General features: G+C 43.2%; 1 protein-coding gene across 4 annotated transcripts in view; it reads right to left on the minus strand.

Annotated features, from left to right (window-relative positions):
* Positions 1-933: 933 nt before the first annotated feature.
* Positions 934-18625, minus strand: part of svild (supervillin d) — a 120963-nt gene continuing 103271 nt past the window's right edge. For all 4 annotated transcript variants that reach the window (XM_035746148.2, XM_035746131.2, XM_052486989.1 and 1 more), the window contains exons 17-30: positions 17437-17584; positions 16934-17079; positions 16677-16852; positions 15885-16014; positions 15070-15382; positions 9670-9824; positions 9365-9470; positions 6049-6256; positions 5725-5858; positions 3753-3908; positions 3456-3599; positions 3051-3163; positions 2494-2649; positions 934-1370 (exon numbers count right to left, since the gene is read on the minus strand). In XM_035746148.2, coding sequence (XP_035602041.1) covers positions 1284-1370; positions 2494-2649; positions 3051-3163; positions 3456-3599; positions 3753-3908; positions 5725-5858; positions 6049-6256; positions 9365-9470; positions 9670-9824; positions 15070-15382; positions 15885-16014; positions 16677-16852; positions 16934-17079; positions 17437-17584 — 2172 coding nt within the window. In that variant the 3' untranslated portion in view covers positions 934-1283. The remainder of the gene's footprint in view (positions 1371-2493; positions 2650-3050; positions 3164-3455; positions 3600-3752; positions 3909-5724; positions 5859-6048; positions 6257-9364; positions 9471-9669; positions 9825-15069; positions 15383-15884; positions 16015-16676; positions 16853-16933; positions 17080-17436; positions 17585-18625) is intronic.

Below are 18625 nucleotides of genomic sequence, written 5' to 3' on the forward strand. Positions count from 1 at the left end.
CCTGTTTATTTATTTTTTTAACCATTTAGTATTAACCTATTTTTAATTATTTTTAATTTTACCTTTATTTAACTAACAAATTCTTATTTTCAACGACGGCCTAGGAACAGTGGGTTAACTGCCTGTTCAGGGGCAGAATGACAGATTTGTACCTTGTCAGCTCGGGATTTGAACTTGCAACCTTCCGGTTACTAGTCCAACGTTCTTAACCAATAGGCTACCCTGCCACCCCTTATATGGGTTAGTCTCAATGAGATAAAATCACTTTTGCAAGAGAGACCTGAAAGCTCAAGGGGCGGTTTCCCGGACACAGATTAAGCCTTGTCCTGGACTAAAAATCTATCTCAATGGAGAATCTCCATGAAATGCTTTTTAGTCCAGGATTAGGCTTGATCTGTTGGAGAAACCACCACAAAGAGACTTATTGTTTCAACTGCAGATTGAACATTTAACAAAGATGCACCCCACTAGTGTTTTGGTAAAAAGCTGAGGGATGGGGCTGAAGAAATGTAACCACTCTCAAATTGATAGACAAAGCTATGGACCATGATATCAAAATGATAGTTTAAAACATGGTTTGAGGCGATAAAGTGTTTGTTGACATTTATGTTGTTTACAAACATTAGGTAAAACAAGCTTATATTTAGGGTTGTAATGGGGTATGACAGTTGAACAAAGCTAATGAGGCATTCGTAAATGATAGTCTTAATGAATCAATGGGTATATATAAAAACATTATGTATGTGGCAACTGCAGATTGCCTCTAACTTAGAATGGCTAATGAAGTATTTCTTCTCTAAAAACTGGTGGCAACTTTTAGGTGATGGTTAAGTGTATGAATGACCCTCGAGTGTTTTTGTTGATCCCAGCCATCCAACACAAGAGACACAAAGACAATCTCCCACTCTTGACAGAATTGACAATGCTAGAGTACACATGTAAGAACAGACATTTATAATACATATTTATAATTCAGGGGCATATATAGTTCACTATAATTAACAATAACCTCGCTGCCAAAAGGTAACACTTGCATATACTGTATATATTTGGCTACAATATATTGCTTTGTAGGAAAGGTCTATAAAATTGGCATTTTTAAAAAGAGGTTACCGTTTTAAAACAGATACAAGTCTGTACATGTGTTTTGTTCTTTCGGTTTACATGAAAAAAACAACATGATTTCCCCCAGAATACAAAACAGTATGAAAAAGGTGCCATATGGACTTTAAAATGTCCTCTTGTTTTTTGGTTTGTTTACAACAACAAAAAAGGAAAACTTTTTAAAAAAGACCCTTGCTTTTCTTCAGGTTCTTCTGTTTCCAGTTTGGCAGGGCGTTGAATTCGGTGCGAGTCATCTCCAAGACCCTCTGTAACAGATATTCATAGGAAAATAGAATAAGTGTGATAGCAGTCATGTTCATCACCATTATGTCGCAGCAGTTCATTTTTTCCCTCTGTACCAGACAAAGCACTCCGGTAATATGAATAAATGGGTGTCATTTTCGCTAACAACCCAATCGGGTTCTCTAAACAGCTCTCGAGTCATGGAGTGCACTCAGAATTATGACAAATTATACACAGATGACAATGTGCATGTTCGAGATTGATGCGTGTATGTGGTTAAATGGAAGTGAAAAACAGTTTCCCTATAGATCATTTATTCATAGATTAAATATCATTTATAATTTGTTTTGTTAAACGGAACAGCCTTAATTCATTGAAGCATGGACTCTACAATGTGTCGAAAGCGGTCCACAGGGATGCTGGCCGATGTTGGCTCAAATGATTCCCAGTTGTGTCAAGTTGGCTGGGTGGTGGACAATTCCTGATACCCATTGGGAAGTGTGAAAAACCCAGCAGCGTTAACAGTTCTTGACACAAACCGGTGCACCTGGCACCTACTACCATACCCCATTCAAAGACACTTAAATGTTCAGCCTTGCCCATTCACCCTCTGAATGGCACACAATCCATGTCTCAATTATCTCGAGGCTTATACATCCTTCCTTAACCGGTCTCTTCCCCTGCATCTACACTGATTGCAGTGGATATAACAAGTGACATCAATAAGGGATCATAGCTTTCACCTGGTCAGTCTACGGTTTGTCATGGAAAGAGCAGGTGTCCTTAATGTTTTGTATATTCAGTGCAGAGTCTAACCACTCGGCTACCTCAATCACGTTCACTCTCAAAATGTATCAATACAACTTTTATGCTGTTAAATTAACCAATATTTCAAAACAATAAAACCTTGCTCCAATTGTAAAGCCATATGTACTGTTAATCTAAGTACAAATGATGTCTTTCCTTTTAGATTTTTTGTGTGTTCTTTTACGCCCTGTTGGATGGTTGTACATAGTCTTTTAATGTTGTAAATGTGTCGATGAAAGATTTATTGATATTTTTTAAATATATAAATACAACTTTTACGCTCCGCTAAATAGTTTCAGTTCCACCTAGCCCCAGTCTGGTTCCAGGAAGTCCCTGTACCTGGAAGTCCTGGTCTGAAAGGTAGATCTCCAGGCGGAGGGGGTCCACTCCTTCTGGTAGAGGCTTGGCCGTCAGCTCCTCCACAGAGTATTGGTTCTTACTCAGCCAGTTCAGGGCGTCCTGCACCAGGGTCACCTTGTTGCGTGCCCCCTCCGCCTACACACACACACACACACACACACACACACACAGACACACACACACACACACACACACACACACACACACACAAGATAGTCAGCAACAGCGTATCATACTCAGATTTAAAAGGAAAAACACAACGTGCTACATTAGGGGAAGGCACCACCCTAACCCCTCCCCTGTCAAAGTACAACCGTGTTCACAATTTGGCCTGTACAATATGTACTGTACGGCAAACATGGAGGTTTATGAAATTTTGTTGTTGTTAATACAATCACTTTTCAGGTTACCAGTGTAACATTAATCCACCACCAGATTCCCCCCCTTTGTGTTAAGTCTCCCACAATCAACTACTTTATTGCTGACTAGAAGGGTATTATTGTATTAGTAGGGGAGTAGGGCAGTCAGTCTCTTGCCTGGGTGGTGATGTTGGGATCTCTCTCCCAGTAGGGGAAGATGTTGGTGAAGGTCAGTGGTTCAGAGCCCGCTAGGACCAGGTAGGCCTGAGGGGGGCGGCGAGAGTTCTTCTCTGAAATACGACAGCACAACATTATCAATAGTCAACTCAACTACCGCAACCTTCAAATACATACAACATTATCAATAGTAACCTACACTACTATATCATATTCACTACATCTACTTAAACATATGAATACACAAAACCTTAACAGCACTGTGTCAATATAGCCTCTGCTGAATCTAATACATTTAATAATGATCACAATACATAAGATTTAACTCTCTCCTTTTCCTTTCTCTTAGACTTCTGTTTACCTCTCTGTCAACGTCTTCCCTCTCTCTCGTGACCACTGACTGACCTTTGCAGTACTGCAGCACCGTCTCCATGGCACACTTCTTCTGGTTCTCCCAGCGGATCTTGGCTGAGCCTGTACACTCTCCGTCGTCGGGCTGCCGGCCCTGCCACAGGTACACCTCCATACGGTTATCTAGCATGAAGAGGCCTGGAGGGAGAGAGAGTAAGGGAGGTGGAGGGAGTTAAATGACAAAGAGGTGTAGAAAGGAGAGAGGACGTATGCATGCATGAAATATTGTGGACAGAAACAGAATGAGTAAGAAGAGCGCGAGAGATGGAGCTATCCACCTGGGGTCTGTACCTGGCTGTGGCACAGAGTATAGATTCTCCTGGAGGAAGGGCATGGCCATGACGGCCCCAGTCACACGGGCCGGGCTCAACAGTTCCTCCCCTTCAAATACTCCCGAGCTGGCGCTCAGACAGAACAGTCGCGGGGTGAAGTTGTATTTCCCTGGATCTGGACCAAACACCACCACACAGGTGAAAACCAACCACATCAACACAGGTGACTGAGATAACCTGGATGTGAAGCTAGTGCAGGACAATAGCAGCATATAATTATCTGGCAGATGGTAATATCCAAAGTGACATAGTGAATACATATAGTCAGTTTAGAGCGCGCGTCACGGCAAGGAGCGGGAGCGCGCGTTACGATTAAGAGTGTGTTACCGTCCAGGGAGTATGTGTTATAATAAGACGTATACGTTACGGTATAGTAAGAATGTGTTGCGGTAAGGAGTCAGTTTGTTATGGTATTGGAGTCTGTGTTATGGTAAGGAGCTTGTGCAAGTGCATTCGGAAAGTATTCAGAACCATGGACTTTTTCAATATTTTTGTTACATTACAGCCTTACTGTAAAATTGATTCAATGTATTTTTGTCCTCTTCAATCTACACACAATAGCCCATAATGATAAAGCAAAACAGGCCACCTGTGGTAAAAATCAATTGATTGGACATGACTTGGAAAGGCACACACCTGTCTATATAAGGTCCCACAGTTGACAGTGCATGTCAGAGCAAAGACATGAGGTCAAAGGAATTGTCCGTAGAACTTCGAGACAGGATTGTGTCGAGGCACAGATCTGGGGAAGGGTAACAAAAACGTTCTGCAGCATTGAAGGTCCCTAAGAACACAGTGGCCTCCATCATTCTTAAAATGGCCACCTGGCCAAACTGAGCAATTGAGGGAAAAGGGCCTTGGTCAGGGAGGTGACCAAGAACACAATGGTCACTGACAGAGCTTCAGAGTTTCACATTGGAGATGGGAGAACCTTCCAGAAGGACAACTATCTCTACCAGACGGATGCCACTCCTCAGTAAAAGGCACATGACAGCCTGCTTGGAGTTTGCCAAAAGGCACCTGAAGGACAGACCATGAGAAAAATGATTCTCTGGTCTGATGAAACCAAGATTGGACTCTTTGGCCTGAATGCCAAGCGTCACATCTGGAGGAAACCTAGCACCATCCCTACGGTGAAACGTGGTGGTGGCAGCATCATGCTGTGGGGATGTTTTTCAGCAGCAGGGACTGGGAGACTAGTCAGGATTGAGGGGAAGATGAACGGATCAAAGTACAGAGAGATCCTTGATGAAAACCTGCTCCAGAACGCTCAGTACCTCAGACTGGGGCGAAGATTCACCTTCCAACAGGACGATGACCATAAGCACACAGCCAAGACAACGACGCAGGAGTGGCTTTGGGACAAGTCTCAATGTCCTCGAGAGGCCCAGTCAGAGCCCGGACTTGAACTCGATCGAACATCTCTGGCGAGACCTGAAAATAGCTGTGCAGCAACGTTCCCCATTCATTGACAGAGCTTGAGAGGACCTGCAGAGAAGAATGGAAGAAACTCCCCAAATACAGGTGTGCCAAGCTTGTGGCATCATACCCAAGAAGACTTGAGGCTGTAATCGCTGCTAAAGGTGCTTCAACAAAGTACTGAGTAAAAGGTCTGAATACTTATGTAAATGTAAAATTATTTTTTTTTATTTTAAGAAAGAAACCTGTTTTTGCTTTGTCATTATGGGGTATTGTGTGTAGATTGATGTGGATTTTATTTTTTAAATACATTTTAGAATAAGGCTGTAACGGAACTAAATGTGGAAAATGTTAAGGGGTCTGAATGCATTGTATGTTACAGTATTGGAGCCTGTTACGGTAAGGAATATCTATGTTACGGTAAGACTAGCGATTAAACGTGCGTTACAGTATAGTCAGAATGCGATATGATAAGGAGTGTGAAAATGTTACTGTTAGAAGTGGTACGGTACCTTGGAGCATGCAGTCGTATGCCTTCCTGTCCTGCTGTCCCAGAGCATTCCTGAACCCAACTGGCTCCGTGCCTTCCTCTACCTCCTCCACCTTCAGACTGCTGTTACTGTTCAGGCCCAGCTCAGAAGGATGCCTGGTAGACACACACGTAAGCAGGCACACACACACATTAACTTGTATACATAAACTAAACGAACGGCACACCAAACTAGTCAGAGCCTGAAAACGAATGTGATTGCTTTACGTTTGGTCAGAGCTGAAAAGTTGCTACGTTAAAATAAAGCAGACTGCAGACGCATAAACAAACGGTATAGGATACTCACCTCTGCTTGAGCCTTTCCACAGCCCTGGCGCCCACCTCCCTGGCGCTGGCGTGGGACTTACATCCGTGCCACAGGTAGAGCTGTCCCTGGTGGGCATCCAGCAGAACCAGGGTGGCACGGGAACGCAGGCTGGCACAGCAACACTCCACCTCCACCAGGGAAGCCTCCACCGTGGCTTCCCCGCGCACGCAGTACAGATGCCAGCCGCCTGGACAGGGAGACGCACGGACAAATTCAAGTAGGCGCACAAGAGTTCAGTGGCACAAAACAGACAGACGTGTGGTAAAAACAAGCACTGTGTATTAATGCACTCAAGGCATCCGTTCTAGTAGTGCCAAGTGACTAAAAAAAAGTGATCGCCCAGCTACTAGCCATATCCCTCATTCAGATTTTGTTTTGAAAGAGCCTTCGAGATGACCTTTGAAGTAATGAAAAGAGTGCTATATATTGAATAGACGGTATAAATGTAATACATTACATTATTATTAGTAGAAAGTGATCATGTGAAACATACACTGTGCTCTAAATAACAAAATGTAATTAGTAGCACTGGTACTCCCAATTTATACAAATTTAGGAGCACCAGAAAACGTTTAATCGATTGAGATATAGCCTATATTGGGTCTATACAGTTGAAGTCGTAACTTTACACAGAGCTTAGCCAAATACATTTAAACTCAGTTTTTCACAATTCCTGACATTTAATCCTAGTACAAATTCCCTGTTTGAGGTCAGTTAGGATCACAACTTTATGTTAAGAATGTGAAATGTGAGAATAATAGTAGAGAGAGTGATTTATTTCAGCTTTCATTTCTTTCATCACATTCCCAGTGGGACAGACGTTTACATACACTAAACTAGTATTTGGTAGCATTGCCTTTAAATTGTTTAACTTGGGTCAAACATGTCTGGTAGCCTTCCACAAGCTTCCCAGACAGAGCTGGTGTAACGGAGTCAGGTTTGTAGGCCTCCTTGCTCGCACACGCCTTTTTAGTTTTGCCCACACATTCTCTATGGGATTGAGGTCAGGGCTTTGTGATGGCCAATCCAATACCTTGACTCTGTTGTCCTTAAGCCATTTTGCCACAAGTTTGGAAGTGTGCTTGGTGTTATTGTCCATTTGGAAGACCCATTTGCGACCAAGTTTCAACTTCCTGACTGATGTCTTGAGATGTTGCTTCAATATATCCACATAAGTTTCCTTTCCTCGTGATGCCATCTATTTTGTGAAGTGCACCAGTCCCTCCTGCAGCAAAGCACCCCCACAACATGATGCTGCCACCCCCGTGCGTCACGGTAGGGATGGTGTTCTTCGGCTTGCAAGCCTCCCCCCTTTTCCTCCAAACATAACGATGGTCATTATATCCGCACAGTTCCATTTATGTTTCATCAGACCAGAGGGACATTTCTAAAAAAAACAAAAAACAATGATCCTTGTCCTCATGTGCAGTTGCAAACCATAGTCTGGCTTTTTTTATGGTGGGTTTTGGAGCAGTGGCTTCTTCCTTGATGAGTGACCTTTCAGGTTATATGTCGATTTAGGACTCGTTTTACTGTGGATAATAGAAAGGTTTGTACCGGTTTCCTTTGCTGTTGTTCTGGGATTGATTTGTACTTTTCGCACCCAAGTACATTCATCTCTAGGAGACAGAACATGTCTCCTTCCTGAGTGGTACAATGGCTGCGTGGTCCCATGGTGTTTATACTTGCATACTATTGTTTGTACAGATGAATGTGGTACCTTCAGGCATTTGGAAATCGCTCCCAATGATGAACCAGACTTCTGGAGGTCTACAATTTCTTTTTCCAGAGGTCTAGGCTGGTTTCTTTTGATTTTCCCATGATGTCAAGCAAAGAGGCATTGAGGTTAAAGGTAAGCCTTGAAATACATCCACAGGTACACCTCCAATTGACAGAAATTATGTCAATTAGCATATCAGAAGCCTCTAAAGCCATGACATCATTTTCTGGAATTTTCCAAGCTGTTTAAAGGCACAGTCAACTTAGTGCATTTAAACTTCTGACCCACTGTACATTTATTTGTGTGTGTTTGTCTGTAAACAATTGTTGGAAAAATCACTTGTGTCAAGCACAAAGTAGATGTTCTAACTGACTTGCCAAAACTATAATTTGTTAACAAGAAATTTTTGGAGTGGTGACTGGAAATTATGCTGTTAGTTTGTGGCTTCCATCAATGTATCTGCAATATTAAAACTGATCTACACGGTAAAAAGATGTCAAATTAAATTGTCCATCAACAGTCTCCCACTGAGCTCTGTCGATAACAGCAGGTAAATTCAGGGCAGCAGTGTTGTTGAGAGCTGTAGCAACACGTTTGCAGTTGTCCATTCCTATTATCTTAAAAAAAAAAAACATTTGCGGTAGACTACTGTTCAGGGAAGACCCCATCATGTTACAGACAGTAGCCTGTGGCATGGCCAATCAGAACACATCATCTGGCATGACCAGCCCCGCCATTATGTCAGCCAATCAAGGCTAGCCAGGAAGAATAATTTGTTTCTCTGCGAGAAAAACTATGCTTTTAATTAACATTAACATTTACAGATAACCTATGAGTTTGTTATTAAGGCACATGAAACATTTTGCTATGTGTTACGTAGCCTAGTGGATTATTTCGCTCTTCACTCGCGGGGCAAGGCTACTCCCGACCAAAAGCCCGTGAATTGTCTGATAATCAATCGGATTTAGTTCCACTGAATCTTTGTCTGTATTTGGTTAATTAATCTCTGGCTGGGCAAATAAGTGGAGGTGAATATTATATTTTTGTTTGCTCATCACTTATCAGAAACATTTAGCGTGCTATAAAGTAGCCTAAATCAAGTGTAGCCTATTATGTAGCTATTCGGTAACTCTAAAAGCCCGTGGAGGTTTTGAAATATGAACACGAGACTCACCTGGCTTCTGAAAATATACATTGCTATTTTCTATGCGTATTGTGATGAAGATAGTCCCCAATTAAAAACCCTACGCCTGCTCCTTAGCCTACTAGGTGTAGGATCTGCCATAAGAAGGAGGTTGGTAATATAGGTCATATCATAGGGGTCAAATTCTTTTAACTGTTTCGGCTACAAACAAGCTGTCGTAATGGTATAACCGTGATGGCAACAAATATGCGCTCGCTTTCTTCTCTCCAAAACAACAGGTGAGTGAAGACTAATCATTACAACAATTATTACCAGGGAAATTTGTTTTCTAGGTGCACTGGTGCTACCAAATGAAAATATGCAGGTCGCACAGCAAAATATTGAAGCATGTATGCGAACGAAATGGTCAGACTTTAGAGCTCTGCATATACCTGTGTTGTTGACGCCATCATCTTCTCTGCTACCCTTTTGGATGACCAGGCCTCCCTGGAAGAGCTGCAGGAAACATGGAGGCTCCTTGCCCTGTGCCACCAACACCTAACCACCAGTAAGAAAGACAGACCCCATTGTAAACACAACGGATTCAATCAATCAAGGTCCTGTTGAACAGCAAATTCATACATACAATCAAGTGCGCTAGATTCGGGCTGGAGCGAGAGCCTGCAGGAGGGTAACTTTCCTGGGTAATAGTTAGGCATCCCTGCACAAGTGACACTTTTGGGTGCTGTGGACTAACCTGTGCCCCCCTGTGGTTCCCCAGCTCGACGGTCATCAGTGCGGAGGTGCCCTTGCCACTGACGCTGGAGTGACGGCCCTGCCAGAAGAAACAGGCGCTGCGCTCCCGACCTGGACCCCCACTACTCAGCTCCCCCGGCTTCTGCCTCTTACCCACTGGAGGACAAATAATTAAACAAACAAACATACAAATTACAACATCAATGGTGTAATGTAATATTTGTCGGGTTAAGACGGGTAATATATACTAAGCTATCTGTATGTATTATGCAAAGGCAGCAGCTACTCTTCACGGGGTCCGGCAAAATTAATACATTTAAAAAAATAACATTTTTAAATTCATACAGAATTCCCAAAACACTAAGTGTGTGCCCTCAGGCCCATACTCCACTACCACATATCTACAACACAAAGTCCATGTGTAAGTGTGTGTATAGTGCGTATGTTATCATGTGTGTGTATGCATGTGGCTGTGCCTATGTTTGTCTTAAATCTGATTCTACTGCTTGCATCAGTTACCTGATGTGGAATAGAATTCGATGTAGTCATGGCTCTATGTAGAACTGTGCGCCTCCCATTGTCTGTTATGGACTTGGGGACTGTGAAGAGACCTCTGGTGGCATGTCTTGTGGGGTATGCATGGGTGTCTGAGCTGTGTGCTAGTTGTTTAAACAGACAGCTCAGTGCTTTCAACCTCTCACAAATACAAGTAGTGGTGAAGTCAATCCCTTCTCTACTTTGAGACAGGAGAGATTAACATGCATATTATTAATATGTTTGCTCTCTGTGTTCATCCAAGGGCCAGCCGTGCTGCCCTTTTCTGAGCCAATTGCAATTTTCTTAAGTCCCTCTTTGTGGCACCTGAACACACGACTGAACATTAGTCCAGGTGTGATAAAACTAGAGCCTGTAGGACCTGCCTTGTTGATAGTGCTGTTAACCTGTCTGGGAACGTGGTTCCGCTCGCTACATTTCTCAAACATACAAGTAAGTAATAGGCACCATTTTATAGATACAATTCTCATTAATCCAGCCACAGTGTCTGATTTAAAAAAAAGATTTACAGCGAAAGCTCCACAAATTATTATGTTAGGTCACCACCAAGTCACAGAAAAACCCAGCAATTTTTCAAGCCAAAGAGAGGAGTCACAAAACGCACAAATAGATATAAAATGAATCACTAACCTTAAATGATCTTCATCAGATGACACTCATAGGACTTCATGTTACACAATACATGTATGTTTTGTTTGATAAGTGAAATAAGTGATAAGTGAATATTTATATCCAAAAATCAAATTTTACATTGGCGTGTTATGTTCAGTAGTTCCAAAACATGCAGTGATTTTGCAGAGAGCCACATCAATTCACAGAAATACTCATTATAAACGTTGATGAAAATTCAAGTGTTATGCATGGAGCTTTAGATAAACTTTAGATAATCTGAGTACGGCGCTCAGAGCCCAAAACAGCCAAAATAAATACATTTGATGATCTTCATCAGAATGCACTCCCAGGAATCCCAGTTCCACAATAAATGTTTGATTTGTTCGATACATTTCATCATTTATGTCCATATACCTCCTTTTGTTCGGGCTTTTGGTAAACAAAGGATTAAAATTCCAAAAAGTTATATTACTGGTCGTAGAAACATATCAAACTATGTATAGAATCAATCTTTAAGATGTTATCATAAATGATCAATAATGTTCCAACCAGAGATTTCCATTGTCTGTAGAGAAACAATGGAACGAGAGCTTCCTCTCATGTGAATGCTCCTGACTGAGATAGAGGCTGCTGGCAGACCTCTGACTCATTCCCCTCTCGTTCAGCCCCCCTTCATAGTAGAAGCCTCAAACAAGTTTGTAAAGACGATTGGCATCTAGTGGAAGCCTTAGGAAGTGCAACATAAGCAATATCCCACTGTAACTTCAATAGGGGCTGAGTTTAAAAACTACAAACCTCAGACTTCCCACTTCCTGTTTGGATTTTGTCTCAGGTTTTTGCCTGCCATATGAGTTCTGTTATACTCACAGACATCATTCAAACAGTTTTATAAACGTCAGAGTGTTTATAAATACTAATAATAATATGCATATATTAGCATCTGGGATCGAGTAGGAGGTAGTTTACTCTGGGCACGCTTTTCATCCAAAAGTGAAAATGCTGCCCGCTATCCCAAAGAAGTTAAGAAGGTAGAGAAGTGCTTTTTTATGAACAGTTTTCTCCCCATCTTAGCTACTGTTGTATCAATATGTTTTGACCATGACACAGTTTTACAATCCAGGTTTACTCCAAGCAGTTTAGTCACCTCAACGTGCTCAATTTCCACATTATTTATTACAAGATTTAGTTGAGGTTTAGGGTTTAGTGAATTATTTGTCCAAAATATAATGCTTATATTTAGGACAAACATTCCTTTCCACCCATTCTGTAACTATACAACTGATGCTGTAGTAGCTTTTTTCCCAAAATGTAATTGAATGAGTAAGCTTTGGTGCTATCAATCTTTGTCAGTTATCTTTGTTTCATTGTGTTGTTTCTTCTTCTTCTTCTTCATTTAATTCAGTTTAGTCACATGATTTCTCAATTTGAGGTAAGTTTGCCAATCAGTTGTGCAGCCAGACTTATTTGCCATTCTTTTTGCCTCACCCCTCTCAACCATACCATTAAAAAAAATCCTCATCAATCCACAGGGATTTAACAGTTTTTACAGTAATTGTCTTAATGGGTACATGCTTATTAGTAACTGGCATAAGTAATTTCATAAATTTGTCAAGGGCTATGTCTGTTTACTCCTCATTACACACTCTTTACATGAACAACATAGGAATCACTACAAACCTCATTGTATGACTTCTTATACACTATATTAGGCCCAGCCTTTGACACTTTGGTTTTCCTAGATATGGCTATGATACTGTGATCACTACATCCAATTGATCTGGATACTTGCTGTCAAGCACATTTCTGCAGCATTACTAAAGATGTGATCAATACATGTTGATGATTTCATTCCTGTGCTGTTTGTAACTATCCCGGGAAGGTTGACTGATAACCTGGACCAGGTTGCAGGCACTGGTTACAGTTTGAAGCTTTTTCTTGAGTGGGCAGCTTGATGAAAGACAGTCAATATTTAAATCACCCAAATAATAGACCTCTGTTGATATCACAAACATTATCAAGCATTTCACACGTTATCCAGATACTGACTGTTAGCCCTTGGTGGTCTATAGCAGCTTCCCATAAGAACGGGCTTTAGGTGAGGCAGATGAAACTGTAACCATATTAATTCAACAGTATTTAACATGAGATCCTCTATAATCTTTACAGGAATGTGGTTCTGAATATAAAAAGCAATACCTCCACCACTGGCATTTCTGTCTTTCCTATAAATGTTATAACCTTGCATTGCTACCACTGTAACAAAGGTATTGTCTAAGTGAGTTTCTGAGATTAGAATATGAATGTCATCTGTTAGTAGCAAGTTATTATTTTCATGAACCTTGTTTTCTTAAGCTGCATATGTTAATGTGGGCTATTTTGAGCACTTTTCTTGGATGTTTGTTTTCATTGGGAAGCTTTGCAGAACTAGACATTCTCATGTTATTTATGTTCGTGCAGGGTGAACTGCACACAGTAGACTTCCTACTAGGGCACAATGCCTCAGTGCTAACAGCATAAATCGGGTTCGATAGACATGATTGCTGCATACAATAGCTGTTGGATCAGCAGAGGCATTCGGGGCAGTTAGAGAGACATCAATTAGGTTACTTACATTATGTCTACCAATGTCCTTGGTATAATATATATTTGTTAAAGCATTATGTTGACTCAGGAACACAATGGTAGGGATTAACTGAGCTGAGCTTGGGTCATTGATTGATAAGTCATTGTCTCAACGCAGCCTTATAATGTTGTGAAAGGGTCCAGGAACCCAAATTATTTGGGTGGATCTCATCCTCTTTATAAAATGTGTTTTGTTTCCAAAAGGTATCAAAATTGTCAACAAGTTACACGCATTAAGCTGCAAAAATCACATAGCCAGTTGTGAGGAGAAATAATCCTGTTCAATGCCACAATTCAGAGAGGACACCGGGCCGGATATGATGGGTATTTTATTAGTGTCAAGCAGAGAGTCAATCAACTCTGAAATCCAGTTTAAACTTTTCAAAGCTGCACTTCGTAATGTCATTAAAATACAAATGGACTACGATATAATCGATGTCCATGTCCTGCCGTAGTACATTCGGGAGCAGATTAGTAATGTAATTTACTCATGCTCCGGCATAGGACATAGTTCCTGGTGCAAAAACAGTCACATTTCTTACCATGGAGCTGCCCAAAATCACGGCCGGCGAGAAGGACGCCCACTCCCACAATTCACAAGATGGCGCAGGCCTCTGACAGATGGAGAAGCCCAGCACGATCCAGAGCAAGGGCGGACACTCGCCAACGTCAAAATCGTAGGGGAAGGATAGGAGTAGGCACAGCGGCCGCAGACACAGGTAACCCCAGTGACTAAGATGCAAGGAAGATCAGGCTCCAGGGCCTCTCGCTGGGAGTGTGGCTGCTTTGCAGCAGGCCGCTGTCTTCGGCTTCCACGGCTAGTGACACGCGACCATCATTGATTGCCATGCGCCCTCTTGCTTCGACTCAGCTATCAGATGGGGGAGGAGAGGTAGGAGAGATGGCTCCCCTGGCGAACGAACTCCGAGAAACACCGGCCAGTCGGATATAACGACAAGACGGAAATACATCCAACATGCGCAAGCGGTAAACGTTTCCCCCAGTTTCTTATGTAGGCTGGCTACCTGCATGATCAAGGAAGCCACCTCGAGCCTATAATCCCTGGAAAGCAAACGATTGCCACATTGGAACTGAGTGATCCAGTTTGTCCTGAAACAAAGTAGTAAATACAGCTCCTACAGCGCTGGTTCATTTCCTTCTCCAGACAAAGAGGGCTCCATTGGAAAACCCATCTGGGACTAACTTCGTTAGCTGAACGGCTGACGTTAGCTATATTCAGCTCATGAGATATTATTCTTCAAGAACCGACGGGTACACATATATGGCAAAAACATCTGTATCTATCACTGTGTATTTAATCCTGGTAAAGCATTGATCAAAAACTTTGATGGGATCCAACTAATTGTTTTTGAAATATTCAAGATACACTACCAGTGAGCTGGAGTTTCTCAATAGTCTTTTCCTCCATGCGTCTGGAACTATGAACAACTACAGCGTGCAAAAATATCCCTCTTCTCAACAACCCGCGGTACTACTTCTACCCCCATAGAGATACAATACGTTACATCTAATAGCGTGACTCACCCACAGTGGCCCTTCACCCAGCACCTTTAGTAGATTTTTATGACGTTCGTATGACAACATTACTCACCCACAGTGGTGACCGAGTACTTCCAGCGGATCACGTAGGTGTCTCCTTCGTGCAGCTGGCCCAAGCTCGCCGCCACCAGCTCCTCCTCCTCAAACTCCCGGATATGCCAGGCGTCCACTGCCACTGTGGCGAGCTCCGCCTGGCGTCCGTCCTCCGTTCGGACCATCCCGTAGCCACGCTGAACGTCTACGCCCTCCAGGAGGCTACGTACGGGGCCACCCACATTGTCCAGCAGGGCCTTGGCGTTGCACGGTTTTAAGACGTCGGGCTTGGCCGCCTCAAGGGGCGAGCGGAGGGTAGAGTGCACAGGGCTCTGGAGGGGGAGAAAGAGAGAGTGGGAAATGGGTATGAGAGGAGGAAATGGGTGTTCGTTTTTTCTTTCTTCTTTCCACAAGAGCAATGGGACCGTATACTGTATGACTAAGTATGTGATTATGCCTCATAACATGACGACCCAATGTGACAAAAGGGCCTGAAAAGGGTGGATTCTATTAATCTATTATTTTTTATACTGTAATGAGACAAAAAAAAAGAAAAAAAAAATAATTTGCTACACAGACATTCTTCTCCCTGTCTCCTCATCTGCACTGATCTGAAAAGAACTGACGAGGTGAAAGACAGCCTAACGATGAGCATGCACCATATTGCTTTCACCCGTCTTTCCCAACCCATTGCTTTCTCTCTGGGGTTTTAGGCTCGGTTTCTGTGTAAGCACTATGTGACAACTGCTGATGTAAAAAAGACTTAATAATTATTATGTTTTTGATTGAGGACAGCTGTTTAAGCAATTGAGATAAAGCCCCCCAGATCCATACCTTGGCCTCATCCATGGCAGACTCCTCTTTCCTCTCGGCCCAGTCCAGGAACTTCTCTCTGAACAGAGCCGTCTCGTTGTGCTCCGACAGACGGCCGAACAGAGCCCAGCTGGGACGTCCCTCACCCTGCCTACACACAAAACACATACAGATACACACAAACATTGAGAAAACGACACCAACAAAAACACTCAGTGCAGTGCGGTGCATCTAAAGTAGTGATGGGGGAAGAAAATGGATACAAATACATAACGCAATATTATTTGATGATATTACAACGAAACTTTGACATGTCTCTCTGTAGCAGACAAGAGCAACATGTTTGGAATATCGAATCGCAACACATATAAAATCCTGAATAGCAACACATATAAAATCCTGAATAGCAACACATATAAAATCCTGAATAGCAATAGATATATGGGCAACTAAGTATTGTGATAATATTGTATCATCGTTAGGCCCCTGGCTATTCCCAGCCCTAATCTAAAGTGTCTTCGCCCCATTGACACAGACTTCAACATTTGCAAATACTTATCATGGCTAAACAGATGCTAGACACATGCTGCCATACTCTAGTGCAGACAGTCCTTTGCCTCTGCATATTCGGGGTAGTGGCACTCAGTTCAAATGAGAGCACTGGTCCTTCAAACACTAGCCCTTCAAGCAACTCCAAACGTTTTTGTGGCATGACCCGGCAAAGACCTTTAGAATTTTCCTGTGGTCATCAAAAACTGAGCGATGTGATTGGACAGCGTGTATAAAAGGGCAGGCTAAGAGCTTGCAACTCACTCAGGGACATCAGTATTGGTTGAACAGGCGTCCAGGGGATTGACCCTGCAGCTGCTGTAGTCGTAAGAACCGCTCCACAGCTGCCTCCCTAATTGGACAGCCACCTTTCTGTCACCAAGGGGGACGTCCTTCCCCGTCCACACGTACACCTCACTGCCAAAGTCAAACACTAACACCTAGAGAGAGGGGGAATCAGGAAAGTCAGACACACACTTTCACACATCCAAACGCACATACACTTTCACACAGGGGTATACCTCTTTAGAGTTGAGCAGGGTGACACTGGGGATGGAGGCCCAGGCCTCGTTGTGGGGCACCAGTTTGCCCTCCTGCAGCCCGTAGACCCCATTAGAGTCTAACACACCACTTTCATACAGCTCATCCTCCTCCGGCTCCCCTGCACCTGCACACAAATGGACATGGAAATGGTGTGTGTGTGTTGAGAGGGGGTGTTGGAAGGTGGTGTGTGTGATGAGGTGTATTAGATATGGTCATCTAATGTGTGTTTGTGTGTGGTCTGTGTTCAAGTGTGTACCTGGGATATGTTTACGACCTGGTCCACCGTGTGTGTGTGTACAAGAATGTGTTTATGCGAGTACGCACATTTATTTATTGTTGTAAGTGTACACTGTGTGTATGTGTGTGTGTGTGAGAGAGAGAGAGAGACTGCGTGCGTGCACATCTACTGGTGTGTGTGTACAATTTATAAGCACACTGTATGTGTGTGTATATGTGTGCATGCAAACAAGCACGTATGTACCTCTGTAGTCGGTCTTGCCCCCCAGTAGGTCCCAGAACTCCTTAGCCCATTTGTTGTCAGTGTTGATGCCCTCCTCCAGCACAGTCACCTGGGAGGCCTTACAACCAAGGTCCCTCTTAGCCTGCACGAACGATGCCATCTCTGAGGCCTAGGGATACAGGACAGGCCAAAGAGCTTAGACCATGGTCGTATTCATTCGGGCAAGTGACATAAAACTTTTTTTTCAATTCATTATTTGTATTTCGCCGAACTTCCTGACGTGACTGAAACTGATTACTTTCGGATAAACAGAAGTGTCTGGGGGATTAGGATTTCTGGATGGGGAAGGAGAGAGGCTAGTGTGGAGCTGAACAGTAACACATTTCAGAATGAATGTTGACATTGTATCACATGGTGGCCACAGAGCAAATACATACAACTGTTGAAACATTCGACTTCAACTGATCTACTGAACTCTAGAACTGGCAGCAATGTAATACTGAATGCATCCAAATGGAACCTTTGGTTTCTATGTGCCCCGGTGCCTCTTTTGACATTACTTTTAAACTCTAGGCGGTAGCTCTAGGCTAGAACTCATCCAACATTCTCTAGAACCGTGGCATGTTGGCAACCAAGCCCCCAAAAGAGACATTCTACTCGGAAACAGAGCAGAACTAGCTGTGAAACGACATTACTCTTTAAATATTTATCCTAAAACCTAAGACTTCAGCTGAATTTTGATTCTTGATGGATCACCACTACAATCATGGAAAAGTACTGCCTTCAGAGGAGTGGCGCCCTCCGGGCGGTGGAAGGACTGCTATGTGAAGGGGGAAATTCTTTCCCTCAGGAAATGCAGTGTGAGAAGGTAGAGAGCTGCTCCTCTTCCTCCCCATCCTCCTTCTCCCAGGATGGTGTCTCTGTCCTCGTCACCCTCTACAGTTGCCACCAGAAGCAGAACTGGGACCTCCAGTCTCCACCAGGACATACCGCAGTTCCTCCCAACTGAGGAGCAGCAGCAGAGTGGAGAGGGTGAAGTCAACTCCACAGTTGAGCCGCTGGTCTGCCAGGTCAAAGTACACCGGCGACTGAAACAGGCTAGTCCCCGCCCGCCACAACTGTGAGGCCCAAGGTGGAGAACAAGTCTCCCACATCTCCACCTGGACCATGGTCACCAGGCTGAGGGCCCCTGTTTAATGACAAGGGCGAT

Source organism: Oncorhynchus keta, chromosome 3 (assembly GCF_023373465.1).
Source record: "Oncorhynchus keta strain PuntledgeMale-10-30-2019 chromosome 3, Oket_V2, whole genome shotgun sequence".
NCBI lineage: Eukaryota > Metazoa > Chordata > Actinopteri > Salmoniformes > Salmonidae > Oncorhynchus > Oncorhynchus keta.